The sequence below is a fragment of the Monocercomonoides exilis genome (genome assembly GCF_001643675.1).
Source record: "Monocercomonoides exilis strain PA203 chromosome Unknown scaffold1-2713096, whole genome shotgun sequence".
Taxonomy (NCBI): Eukaryota; Preaxostyla; order Oxymonadida; family Polymastigidae; genus Monocercomonoides; species Monocercomonoides exilis.
In genome coordinates this window covers 426,930-439,914 of record NW_027150546.1, presented here as the reverse complement: position 1 = coordinate 439,914, position 12,985 = coordinate 426,930, and the positions used below count along the sequence as shown (strand labels likewise).

General features: G+C 44.0%; 5 protein-coding genes across 5 annotated transcripts; 3 read left to right on the top strand and 2 right to left on the bottom strand.

The window, feature by feature from the left end:
* Positions 1-32: 32 nt before the first annotated feature.
* MONOS_16874 (uncharacterized protein) lies at positions 33-3,648 on the bottom strand (the record flags this gene model as incomplete). Its single annotated transcript, XM_067869744.1, has 3 exons — positions 33-1,369; positions 1,516-2,782; positions 2,905-3,648. The coding sequence occupies 3 exons, from the start codon at positions 3,646-3,648 to the stop codon at positions 33-35; spliced, it is 3,348 nt and encodes a 1,115-aa protein (XP_067736182.1).
* Positions 3,649-4,188: 540 nt separating this feature from the next.
* Positions 4,189-5,774, bottom strand: MONOS_16873 (uncharacterized protein; the record flags this gene model as incomplete). Its single annotated transcript, XM_067869743.1, has 3 exons — positions 4,189-4,200; positions 4,705-5,163; positions 5,331-5,774. 3 exons carry the CDS (start codon positions 5,772-5,774, stop codon positions 4,189-4,191), a joined length of 915 nt encoding a protein of 304 aa, XP_067736181.1.
* A 2,669-nt stretch (positions 5,775-8,443) lies between these two features.
* MONOS_13231 (uncharacterized protein) lies at positions 8,444-9,572 on the top strand (the record flags this gene model as incomplete). Its single annotated transcript, XM_067865917.1, has 2 exons — positions 8,444-8,457; positions 8,741-9,572. The coding sequence occupies 2 exons, from the start codon at positions 8,444-8,446 to the stop codon at positions 9,570-9,572; spliced, it is 846 nt and encodes a 281-aa protein (XP_067736180.1).
* Positions 9,573-9,645: 73 nt separating this feature from the next.
* Positions 9,646-11,190, top strand: MONOS_13230 (putative Reverse transcriptase (RNA-dependent DNA polymerase); the record flags this gene model as incomplete). Its single annotated transcript, XM_067865916.1, has 1 exon — positions 9,646-11,190. The coding sequence occupies one exon, from the start codon at positions 9,646-9,648 to the stop codon at positions 11,188-11,190; it is 1,545 nt and encodes a 514-aa protein (XP_067736179.1).
* An 854-nt stretch (positions 11,191-12,044) lies between these two features.
* MONOS_13229 (uncharacterized protein) lies at positions 12,045-12,671 on the top strand (the record flags this gene model as incomplete). Its single annotated transcript, XM_067865914.1, has 1 exon — positions 12,045-12,671. One exon carries the CDS (start codon positions 12,045-12,047, stop codon positions 12,669-12,671), a length of 627 nt encoding a protein of 208 aa, XP_067736178.1.
* Positions 12,672-12,985: the final 314 nt, after the last annotated feature.

The window sequence follows — 12,985 nt, the reverse complement described above, 5'->3', positions numbered from 1 at the left end:
CTCCAAATATGGCCCCAGCACTCCTGTTCCATTCAATGATGATGATGAAGCTGTTGTTGATGATGCTGTTGATGCTGTTGAAGGAGCTGCGGTGAGTGATGAGAGCGATGGTGGTGCGATATCTTGCGCGCCTCAAATATCTCCTCCTCTGCGCTGATCGTGGGCCTCTTCGACTGCAGCGCAGAAAACGGCGAATGAAACATGTGAGACTGCGACAAGGGTGTCGATGTGGGTGTTGAGGTGGATGAAGTGGATGAAGTGGATCGGGTGACTGGTACAGGCGAGTTGTGTGATGTGCTCAAAGCAGACAGTTCGCCCGATGCATTGCGAGGTGAGCATCCATTTTGAGATGCTCCCCTCTCATTTGCATGCTGCGAAGGGGATGAGCCAGACACACCCTGTTTCGCCTGTGACTCCAAAGATGATGATGATGAGGAAAAGGAGGAGGATGACTTTTCATTGGCCAAATGTTCTGCTTCACTCGCTGCCCCGTTGTCTTCTCCTTCCTTCCCCATCGGAGGCACTCCCATGCTGAAGCTTGTCCGCTTCGACGGCCTCATCACCACCTCAGTCAGCCCATACTCTCCTTCTGCCCCTCTGCCTCCTCGTCCTCCTCTTCCATCCTCCAAAACATCAACAAGCACACCAACACCCCTTTTCTCAAACGCTCTTCTGTTCTCTTCCTCATTCCCTGCATCTCCTCCCTCTCCTTCTGATTCTCCCTCTTCCCTCTCCCCTTCTCTCCCCACCACTTCCACAACTTCCACAACTTCCTCCACCTCAAACTGCCTCCCATCCTCTTCGCCCATCTCTGCCTCCACCCATTCTTCATATGTGTGCTCTCTCCCCTCCTTTCCAACCCCCGATGCTCCCTCCCTCCCCTCCTCCTCTCCTTCCTCTTCCTCCTCCTCCTTCCGCCTCATCACACACATCATGCACTTGCACTCCTTCCCCACAAGCGCCTTCACACAGATCGAGTCGTTCTTTTCCTCCTCCTCCAAACGCCCAAGCTCCTCTCTGTCTTCTGCCAAATCCCCCACCAAACCCCCCACTCTGCCTTTCTCTCCCTCTCCCTCTCCATCTCCCTTCAGCACCCCTGTTCCAACCCCACCCATCTGCCTCCACCGGTTCTCAATCGCCTCTCGCTGCTCCTTTCTCCGACGCCGCCGCTCTTCTCGCTCTTCCTTCAGCTCCCTCAGAATCCGCCGCACCCGCCAGCCCCTCGCCACACTCTGAATCGCAACTGCACTTCCCTCCCTCCAAACCTCCTCTTTCTTCAGCGACGACAGATGCACAAACAGCCCAGCAACCGTCCCTGCCACAAGCCCTGCCGGAAGCTCTGCTGCTGTGCTTGTGCACACCTCCGACACTAACCCATGCAAATGCAACAGACAAAATAGAAAAACCAAGTATTACAGTTCATATTAAAATTAAAATAAAATAAAACAAAATAAAATAAAAAAAAGATTATGATTATGATTATGTTGAATTGCAATATGAAAACCATCCACAAACCGATCTCCGGATACCCGCCAATCCGAACAGACGCCCTCCAAAACAGCCGGAAAAACGGCGTGCGAAACCGGCGTGCATATCTGTATTGTGTGCCGCACACCCCCATTTGCTGCGCTCGCTTCGAACCCCCACGCACCACTGCTCCGCAACCCGATGCTCGAACTGCCTCGGCGCTTCCTTTTCTGCGTTCGCTGGCTGCAACCCACTGCCGATACGTCGGGATGTAGTGCGGCGCATACGCATGCACCATCTCGCAGAACAGCCTGCCGCTTGATATCACATCTTCTTCCCCTTCCTCTCCTCCCTCTTCCTCTCCTCCTTCACCCAGCACACCATCTCTCTTTTTGCGCCCACTCCGCCCAAACGAGCTGATCCGCCCCAGCCGCCCCGAGCACACGCAGTTGCACCACTCCACCAGCGCCTCCTCCAAACTCTTCCTCCTTTCCCTCTCCTCCTCCCTCCTCTCTTTCCCCACCCAACCGTTCTTGTCCGTCAGGGCACCACAGCCCCCTCCTCCCTTCCCACATTCAACACCACACCTTCCCCTTTTCTTCCACCTCTCCCACTCACTTATTTCCCGCTCCACCATGTCCGCCGTCACCGCCCACCAAATGCCTCCAACCCCTGACTCCCGGCAAACCCCCCTTTTCTCCTCTCCCCTGCTTCCCAATCTGCCTCTAAGCCTTTCCAGCCGCATCGAAAAATAACTCAATATTCGCCACCCAAGCGCCGTGTTCATCTGTCTGCTCCCGTCAGCACAGCGCACTTTGTCAACCCACGACAGATCAAGTGCCTCTTCTTCCTCTTCCTCAGACTCTTCCTCTCCTTCTTCCTCTCCTTCATCCACCAACTCTTCCTTTTCATCATTTTCTTCATCATTCTCTTCCTCCCCTCTTCCCGCTCCCCTCTTGCCGCTTCTTCTTTCACCCCGTGCTCGCACACCCACTTCTGATAAAGTTGCCTTTCCTTTTCTTCCAGCACCAAAATGGCTCATCAGGTATTTCAGAAGAAAGCATATGTTTCGCTGCTTCTCCTTTCCACTCACTGCATTTCGCTTCATCCCGTCGCAGCAGTGAAAGCAAATGCATCTGCTTATGATTTCATTCACCGGAAGATCGATGTCCGCCCACTCATCACGCACTTCCCAGCCAGGCGCACGGCCCTGACACTCTGCGCCGTTATCAAATGACCATCCCTCAGATGCTTGAAGAGAAGAATTCTTTGGAGGCAGGGCACCCGCTGAAGACGAAGTCGTTTGCTTCACAGACTTTGTTGGAAAAAAAGAGAAGAAGATGATGATGATGAAGATGAAGATGATGATGATGATGAAGACGAGGAGTTTTGTGAAGAAGAAGAAGATCTCATCAGCTGTTCTTTCAGCATAAACACCTCAACGATTCGTCCAAGAATAATCCCGTCTGAAAAATCATACGGCTGCTTTCCATCCGGAAAACTCATTTCCAGCACTGCGCTCTGTGCGAAGCGCAGCTCCAGCCCATAGCTGCGAAACTGCTTGGAAGCATCCCCCGTTCCTTGAAGCAGCTGCCCACAAACCTCGTTGAACATCGATGCCGAATCTTTGAATTTCGACTCCACTCGGAAGAGAAGCGGACGGCTGGCTAAAATGCCGCATGGGATGCGCAATCCGTCTGCTCCCAAATTCCCCGAGAAACTTGCAGATTTGCGCTTTTCATCATAAATCCTCGCCGAGTCCAGCAGCGCAATAAGTTGGAAGCATTTGACGCAGACCCCCTCAATGCTCGACACAGATCCTTTGAGAAACCTGTCCACAAAATATTGCGTCATTTCTCTGACCTCGCCTCTCGCCTCAGACAAATCACTCGAGCTCTGTAAATACGCTTTATCCTTCTCGCCCCGCATGCATTCTATCCCAAAGCGCAGCCACAGCGCATCATAGCTTCGGCAAAACGTTTGCGCAAGTTTCTTCTGCATGCTCAAACTTCGGCAAAAGTCTTCTCCATCAATCGCCTTGATCGCCCGCTGCTCAAACTTCCTGTTCATTATCGCCGTCATTTTTGCAAACCCCTGGCTAAACAAAATATTTCTCCCTCGCTCCAAATCGCGCGCATCGTAGCTTTTCTGCCACTTCGAGCAGTGGAACATCGATAGCATTTTTTGGATGCGCTCTTGAATTAGTTGCTGGAAATAGGATTTGCAGCGTTGATTGCAAAGACGCTTCATTTTTCGAAATCAAAATCAACTGCGCTTTTTCGCCCGATGCAGCCGCCTCTCGCAGTTGCAAAAATAGCAATATTTTTCAAAAATGATTAAAAAATTATGGATTTCTTTTTTTAATTTTTTGTTTGGAAAATGGCAAGATTGAACACTTTCATAAACTCCACAAATAAATGGTGAATCGATCCTTTTCTGTTCACTCACACATGATAATCAGACTCCCTTTGAAATTTGCTTGTTCTCGCCAAAACACCAAACCGATTGCCCACCGAAAAAGGAACCAAACAGACTGATTATTTGAGATAATGTTTGATTTTTTCTTATAAAATGCAATTATTTTCTGTGGTGCAGAAATAAACAAAAATTCAAATGCCTCTTGCCAATTATTCGCATTGCCAAAATACCAGCCACCATTTGATTGTTCCACAACTTCATTTTTCACACTGGCAAAGGGCTTTCATCGGAAAAGAATGGCACTCATCTTTTCCTCTGGAAAAACAAAACAAAACAAAACAAAAAAGAATGCTTTTTCAAAATCCATCCATTTTTGTGAAAGCCTCAAAACAGCACTTGCCAAATTTTGAAATGGTGCAAAAAACAATACAAAAATAAAAAAATTCAAAAAATAAAAAGAAAGAAAGAAAAGAAAAAAAGAAAAACACAGCTCCTTTCATTTCCTCAGACACTCGCAAAATAGTCTGTAATAACAATTGAAAAGTCCCCCAACTCTTTTCCGTTTAGCAAAGGGTTTGTTTCAAAAAAACTCGTAATGCTATCTTCGTATCCTTCTTCTTCCATCTTCTCAAATATCTTTCTTTTCATCTCCTTCCTCTCTTCCTCTTTCTCTTCCTCCTCCTCTTTCTCTTCCTCTTCCTCTTCCTCTTCCTCTTCCTCTTCCTCTTCCTCTTCCTCTTCCTCTTCCTCCCCTTCTTCCTTCCCTTTCCTTTTCATGCTTCTCGAAAGCTCTTCAAAAAATTCCATGCAAAATAATACCAAAATCTTTTTCTGTGTTTCTTGCTTCATTTCTTCCAACACAACATCAATAACCCCTGCATTCCATAAAACCTCTGCCCCCACGGCTTTGCAGCGTGCCATCGTTACAAAAAGGCCGATGCATCCTTTTCTAATTTTCTGCCCCTTCTCTCTTGCTGCTCTGCACACACAGACAATGCAACGAATCAGGCCAACACACTCTTCGCTATTCAATGCATGGCAATGGCAAATCAATGTGTCTGTTATTTCGATCCATCTCATGATTATGCAAATGCTTTCCTCTTCCTTTTCCTTTTCCTTCCAATCCACACTTGCAGCCAGCTCTTCCAATTCTCTCCTTGCTTCTCTCCCAAAGTGCAGCTCATTCGCAATCCCCTTTCCCAGTTTTTTATCCTCGACCAAACGACTAATCAAAAAGTCCCACGCCAACGAATAGCCAAGTCTCGTCAGGTTGCGACACTTTTCGTGATGCTCGATGATTTCCGTAATCTCTTCCAGATACAGCTCTTTTTTTCACTTTCTGCTCAAAATAAACAACATATCCGCAGATGTCAAATGCAATTCAAAAATATACAAAGAATAATAAAGAAAAATAAAAAGATAGAAAAACAAAGAAAAGAAAATACATTCCGCTGCCAAATGCTGCTCAAAGCCAACAAAGCCATTTCCACTTCTTTTTGAACGTCCTCGCTTTCCTCCTTGTTCAGCCCAACTTTCAAAAGGCAAGGCACACATATCCCCAGAAGCCCCGGCAAAAAATCTGACACAAGCATGACATAACATTCGCACAGATCAGCAAAATGCTTTTCGTCCTTATCTCCTTTCTTCTTCTCTTCTTCAGCAATCTTCTTCTTGAGTCGCTCCAGGAGCAAAGACCTGTTGAACTCCGAAAAGTACATGCACCCCGCCGCCTTGATGCGTCCGATGTGCTTCAGCAGCACTACCACTTTCTCAATTCCCACTTTCTTTTCTTCAATCATTTTGTCCATTTCGTCAAACAGCTCTGTCTTGAAAATCGAACAAAACCCACACTCGTCCATCTCATCCAGCATTCCTTTCAGCTCTTCCATTTTATGTTCCTGCTCAATTTCCGTGCATCGCCCCAGCTCACAAATGGATTCTTTTCAAAACAAATGAAAAAAAATTCATATTCACCAAAAACGATAAGTGCAGCAATGCCCGCAAACCAAAAAATGTGTTTCTATTGTCCGTCTCCTGCGTCTTTTTGGAGTGTTAAAAAAAAACACAACAACAACAAATCACGCATTTTTGTGGTTCACATGGAAAATGAATTCAACAGCAGACAAATTTTGGCAAAAAAAATGAGAACTGAAGGCAATTAGTGAAATTGCAGCATCCATACAGCTGTCTTCAGCATAAGCATAATTACTCAGAAATGATGGAGAAATGCAATGATTTGTCAAATACAAATAATATTATGGCTGCTCCGTTTGTTTGTGGAGAAAATTCTATTTCGCAAAGAAACATCCATCTTCAACACAAGCATGTGTTGCATTTAATTTTTTTTTTCTTCAAGTCCGTCAGTCATTGAAAATTCGTGTCAGTTCGTAATTTTTTATGAAATATTTTACTAATCACTGAAATTTTGAAGTATTTGTTATATTTTTATGATTTATTTATTTTTTTTTTTTTTTTTTTTTTTTTTTTTTTTTTTTTTTTTTTTTTTTTTTTTTTTTCGTGTGTGTGTATGTGTGTGTGTGTGTGTGTGTGCGAAAATTATTATGAATAAAAGAACACTATTCCTTAATTCTAGAGAAAAACCGTTATCGACAACGCCTCTTTATTGAAATAATGAGATTTGCATGATGAGCTCAGCCGAACACAAAATTAGAAAATATCCACATTGTTGGAATGACCTTCGTATGACTGAGCGGGATATTCCCGCAAAGTGGACCTCCATGCGGTATGGGAATGGCGCCTCACATCTCCATTCCAACTGCAGGTGCACCTGATACCTAATTCCCAGTGATGTCAGCTGTCTCCTCAACCTCAGCAACCTCAACATCAACTAGTCCATTTTGCTCATCTCATTCCTCAACACAATCACTGATAGAAGCAACCAAATCCTTCTTTGTGGAAAACTTGCAAAGTTCAGTGTCTGCTCATAATGTGGGTCAGTGAAATCAATTCCAGATTTTGCAAGATGATGAATCACTGTCAGTCTCCCAGTTCCTGCCTTCTGCAACCTATCCACATTCGAGATCTCTAAGTTGGCTTTTTGATGCTTTTGATGAAGGAGCGTTCAATGATGAAACCTTTTTTATGAACGCATTGAAAGCGATGTTGATGGCAACAAAAGGCAAAACAGAAGAAGTACAACAACACCAGGGAGATTCAAAGATGCTGATAGTCGCAGCACTCCAAGCACCGCTCCACGTGCATATTTAATCCAAATTCGGTATCAAGCCCGCCAAAACACTTCAGGAAGAAAAGGATGATCCGTTATTGACCACAGAGCAGCTGGACAGGATGAAGCCAATTTTGCAGTCCAGAACAGAGCGGAGACAGGAAAGCGCTGTTTCACACTTGTCACACAGAACAAGGAGAATTGGTTCATGGAAAACTAGATCTACAAGCTCGGGAACTGGAAGATCAACACGTTCAGCATCAAGAAGCAATTTTTTTCGGAGAAAGCAGGGAGCAGCACTTAAGCCTTTGCTGAGGAATGGAAGAAGATCGGAAGACAGATGGGATATCAGACAGTTAAAGTCCCATTTGATAAAGGAGAGTGACAAGAGACGAGTCGAAACAGGAAAAGGAGAAAGGCAGAGGCTTCCTGGGAGGCAGAGAGGAGAAAGAGGCTTGTTCAGAATGGATTCATGAAGGACTCAGGACAGATATTTTACACTGTTGGAAGAAGGAGAGGTCTGTCACTTAAGCAATATATTTTTCATAAAGAAGAAGACAGTGAAGTTCCGCCAAATCCTCGATTGCTGTCCACTCAATGCCGCACTGAAAGATATTCATTTCAAAATGGAAGAACATCGCACATTGGAGAGGCTGATCCAGACGGGAGATTTCGCAACCTCGCAAGATCTTTCTCAGGCTTATTTCCTAATTCCAATTCACAAGGACTTCACCTCATACTCATCCTTCAAGTTCGAAGAAAGACACAATGGGTTCAAGAGCATGCTATTCGGATATTATCCGCGTTGCGGACAAGTCAAACAGTGATACTCCCAACATGAGTCGAAGAACAAGAGTATAAGGAAACGGAAAAAATAAAAGAATCAGGATCAGAGAAGACCAGAGAAGGGACAGAGACATAAGGGGACAGTTTATTGTATCGAGACATGCGGAAAAAAAGAAATTCACAATTATGAACACTCCCTTTATTAGGAGGTGTTGTGGATAATGGTTTTTCTCTCGAATAATTTCACTCTGTTCTTGCATTCTAAGAGAAAAATCTATTAACAACACCTCTTTTACAGACAGGAATATTGCTGCTCTTACCGCTCACTATTTCTTGTTTCAAAATAATAAAATTTCACTTTATTGATGAGGTCAAATTATTCCCATTTTATTAATGCTTTTCCCTAATAATAACAATTCACAACCAGAAACAATGCTAGAGATAGAAAAAGAGACAAAATGACGAAGAGAGAAATTGAGCCAATATGGCACAGATGTAATTGAAGAAATCAACAAACCAAGCCAAAGATTTAGTAGCACCAGAATAATACCAATAACATATGCAGTTAGCAAATATCGAGAACCGATGCTGATATCCGGGTTCGATAGCCTATATCAAACGCGAGCGCAATTAACCAGATGCCAAAACCACAAGTCAGGCCAAGCCAAGCCTAAGACTATTGCCGAGTGCAACAACACATCAGCACTCCTTTTTACACAGGGAAAAATTGTTGTTTTGTAATTTTAAACACTTCATCCTTTTGATAACATCACTTTTGTAACAAGCTGAGCCCATAATGCAGAGCTCACTCCCTTAATTAGGAGGTCTTGAAGTTTTGTTTGTACTTAACGAATTAAAAGGCTTTGCATTTTAATTCTTAAGAACAATCGTTGAACTTCAACACCTCCTTATTTTGGGAGTGAGCGCTATATTAAGGGCTCAGTCGTTCAACAGATCAAAGGAAATTGAAGCTATTAATTTTGGACCTGCGTCTGAACCAAGCAGTATATTCTCTGCGGGCGGACCAACGGGCGGCTTGGATCTATCTCAATCCAACTCCACAAGTAGCTCAACATCCCCCATCTCACAGACTCAATCAAGCCAAAGTCACAGCGGGTCACAGGTGATTCCGTCAACCAACAAACTTGCAACTTTATCTACGGAACTCTTCGGAGAAGTTGTGTCTGCTCCAGTATTTAATTTTCAGCTTGATCGCGCAGATGTTCAGGAAACCAAGAATGCTTATGAATCTTTATCATTTGTCCCATTCATACCATCGCAAACACATGCCCATTCAAGATCTTCAAATTGGATAAAGGATGCCTTGGATTCGAGCGGTTGGAGAGTGGAGCAATATTTATTCCTTGCTCTGAAGGCACTGATTTTACTACAGGATGAGGGAGCTTCACAACGGGATCGACTTGCTGATGCGGTGCTTATGATCATTGCCGCGTTGCAAGAGGCAAGACATTCCCGCATTCAGGTGGAATATGGTTTCAAAGCTGCCCGCGTTTTAAAGGACGGATCTGAAGATCCCCTTATCACCAATGACAAACTCGAAATCATCAAACCCATTCTTGAAGCCAAACACTCAACGGCCAAACCTCAACCAAAAAGAAGGATCACTAGAACAAGATTTTTTCGCGTGCAGGCCCGCTGCTGCGGGCCTCGACCAGGAACATTTTCCAGGAAGGCTTGGGGAAAGAAGCAATAGTGGGTGGAAGAACTAGATTGTTCTCCGCGGAGTGGAAGAAGATCGGTGTAACAAATTCTATATCGGAGGGAATATGCCCGGTCTGGAAGGGAAAACAGGCAAAGGACAGATTAATGAGAGAAGAAGAATGAACAAGGGATTTTTCGGAGGACAGAAGGAGGAGTTAGCCTGTTCCGCTTGGATAAAAAAAGGTTTAGCAACAGGTGTCATATCAAAGATAGACAGGAAGAAGGTGCGTTGCCTGAGCAACATGTTTTTCATCCCAAAAAAAGATGGAAAATATCGACAAATACTAGACTGCCGTCCGTTAAATGCTGCTGTGAAGAACATCCATTTCAAAATGGAAGACCACCTAACTTTGGAAAGATTATTAGAGCACAACGATTTCGCCACTACCTTAGATTTATCCCAAGCATACTTCCTCGTCCCAGTTCACGATTCGTTTGTTCCGTTTCTCGCCTTTTCCTTTCACGAAGAAACATTCGCTTTTCGCGGCATGCCATTCGGGTTCAAAGATGCTCCACGGATCTTCACGCGACTGATGAGAAAGGTATTGCAAGGCATCAGAGAGCAATGGGATGTAAAATGCATGGCGTACTTGGACGATGTTATCCTTATCCACCAAGATCCTATCTATCTGACAGAAGTGACGGACAAAGTGATAAAATGGTTTGCAGAGCTTGGACTTATGGTCAATGTGGAAAAGAGTAGTGTAACTCCGAGACAAGTCTTCAACTTCTTGGGTTGGACTTGGAGAACAACAAAGATAACAGTGTCATTAGAAAGGAACAGAAGGAAGGCATTGAGCAAGGAGTGCAAGCGGTGGATGACAAAAGCAAAAATTGGAGCGATAGTGAAAACAAGAGATCATGCCTCATTCATCGGTTCAATAAGCGCAGTGCGATTTGTGTGCAAAGATGCAGGGCTTCAAATGAACAGATTATACGCTCTGCAAAACAGAATTGTTCGAAAAAATGGATGGGACGGAGAATTCGCAATGAATTACGGAGTTTTCAAACAAATCTCATATTGGGAATCGCGCTTGAAGAAGGAAGAAAAAAGAGATTTGGAAATTTTCTCAGTGCCAGATGCGATATTAACAACAGATGCAGCTCCTCGGGCCTGTGGAGCCATCTTAGAAGTCAACGGAACATGTTACCATTATCATCAGCCTTTCGATCGAAGATTCATTTCGCAAAGTTCAAATTTCAAGGAAACACTGGCAGTTGTCCTTTCTCTCAACCATTTCGAGCCCTATATCAAGAAATACAAGATGAAGAATTTGCTTCTAAGATCAGACAACTCAAGCGTTGTCTTCAACATAAACCGCTGGGCTGCAGGAAGAAACTTAATCTGCATCATAAGGAAGATCAGACGAGCAATTCTCCAGATGGGGATCAATGTGAAAGCGTTTCATCTTCCAGGCGTTTTGAACGGTGCAGCAGATTCCTTATCAAGACTAGAAAGATCAGGAGACTACCAGATCACACGGAAGGGAATGGAGGAGGTGCAGAAGCAGTTGAATGTCGAAATAGAGCAGGATGCATTCGCAAGTCAAGGAAACAGCAAAGCACAAATTTGGTTTGGACCAGGAAGTCCCTTCGCAGAGGACGGATAGGCCGTAAGTTGGAAATACGCAGTGACTCTTGTTCATCCCCCTGTTCCGCTTATCCTTCCGTGTCTGAGGAAGATTTGGAGAGAGAGAGCAAGAGCAGTTATTCTAATTCCAGCCTGGAGAAATCAAATCTGGACGCCTCTATTGAAAAGAATGATGACACGCTTCGTATATTGGAAGAATTCGCAAGTTATTCTTCAACCAGGCATAGGCTTAAAGAGAACAGGAGCATTTCTCCAACCAGGAGGTTACATTGCGGGGAGACTAAATTGGTAATGGAAATCGGGGAGGAATGGTGGAAGCGCGGGCTAAAAAGGTTCAATGTTCCTGATCTCATTATCTTTGAGTCTCGAAATTGTGTCGCTTCCACAACTTGGTCTTCGTATATGTTCGGCTTTGCACATTTCTCGCAGGCGTTGGAGGAAGAGGGATATGGAGACTTTCCGAAGGAATTCAGCGATTGGTCCCAGATCTGTGCTAACATTTTTATAAAGTTGAGAGATAAAGGTTTACCATATTCATGCCTTTGCACAACGAGATCCGCGGTCTCGCTGTTCACAAGAATCAGTAATGGAGAAAACCTGGGGCAAGTCCCATTGATAGAGACTATGTTTTGATCGTTTCATAGATCTCACATCCCAAAGAAACCATTCACATCAATGTGGTCTCCTTCAATCGTATTTGACAATTACAATCGCATGCCTCCAAATGAGGAATTATCATTCTTTGATTTGACCGTAAAATGCGTAATCCTGTAAATCATTTTCACAGCATGCCGCTTCCGCGAGATGGAAAGAATTTCCATGAGCCAATCGGTTATACAAGAGGATTCCATCCATCAATTCACAAATTTCTAAATGTCTCCAACACACTCATTCATAACAGTTCCAAATTTGAATTGTGCGGACGAAAAGGTTTGCCCAGGAAGAGCTATTAAATCACTTTGGGGCAGAGTTATGACAACTTATGAAAATAGAGACACATTTTTACTCAACACGGTACAGCACACTCCGCTTAAGACAGTAGGAATTCGTAAGTTGGCCCGCCTTGGAATGACGCAGATTGGGATTCCAGGTGAATATCGACCTTACACTCTCAAGCATGCAGCTATTTCAGCACTATTGTCCAAAGGAGTGCCTGAAGCAATGGTTGCAAGGCACGCGCTTATGTCCCCAAACTCACACACTCCAACTCGTTCATACTTCAAAGCAAATTTAGCTTCAAGGATGGCGGACACCTTGTTATCAACGGTCGACAATAGGAAACCTCAAAGCCATATGTGCTTGCAGGATAAAAACGATTATGCTCAGTCAGCGCAAACCACATCTACGAATTTTCCAAAGGCCTCTGAAGGAGAAACAATATTCCCCAACAAGGTTGAAGAACCAGGAGAAGAAGACCGTGATAACGAAGAGATTTTTATGGAAAGAAATCAGGAAGGAGCAGTTGCAATTCTGAATACAATAATTGGAGTCGGAGCTTAATTTTAAAGAAGGAAATCCCAACTATTTTACTCCCAAAATAAGGAGGTGTTGAAGTTCAACGATTGTTCTTAAGAATTGAAAGGCTTTGCATTTTAATTCGCCGAGAACAATCGTTGAACTTCAACACCTCTTTTCCCACCACGAGTTAAACTCTTCCCACCCTTTGGAAATGAGATATGTTTGGCACAAATTTGTCCAATTCACTCACTTTTGTAATTGTTTGTAGGAATTTATCAACACCACCTTGTGCACTTTGTTTTTGCACATCAATTGTTAATTTTTGATAACAATTATTTTATTCCTTAATTTTTACT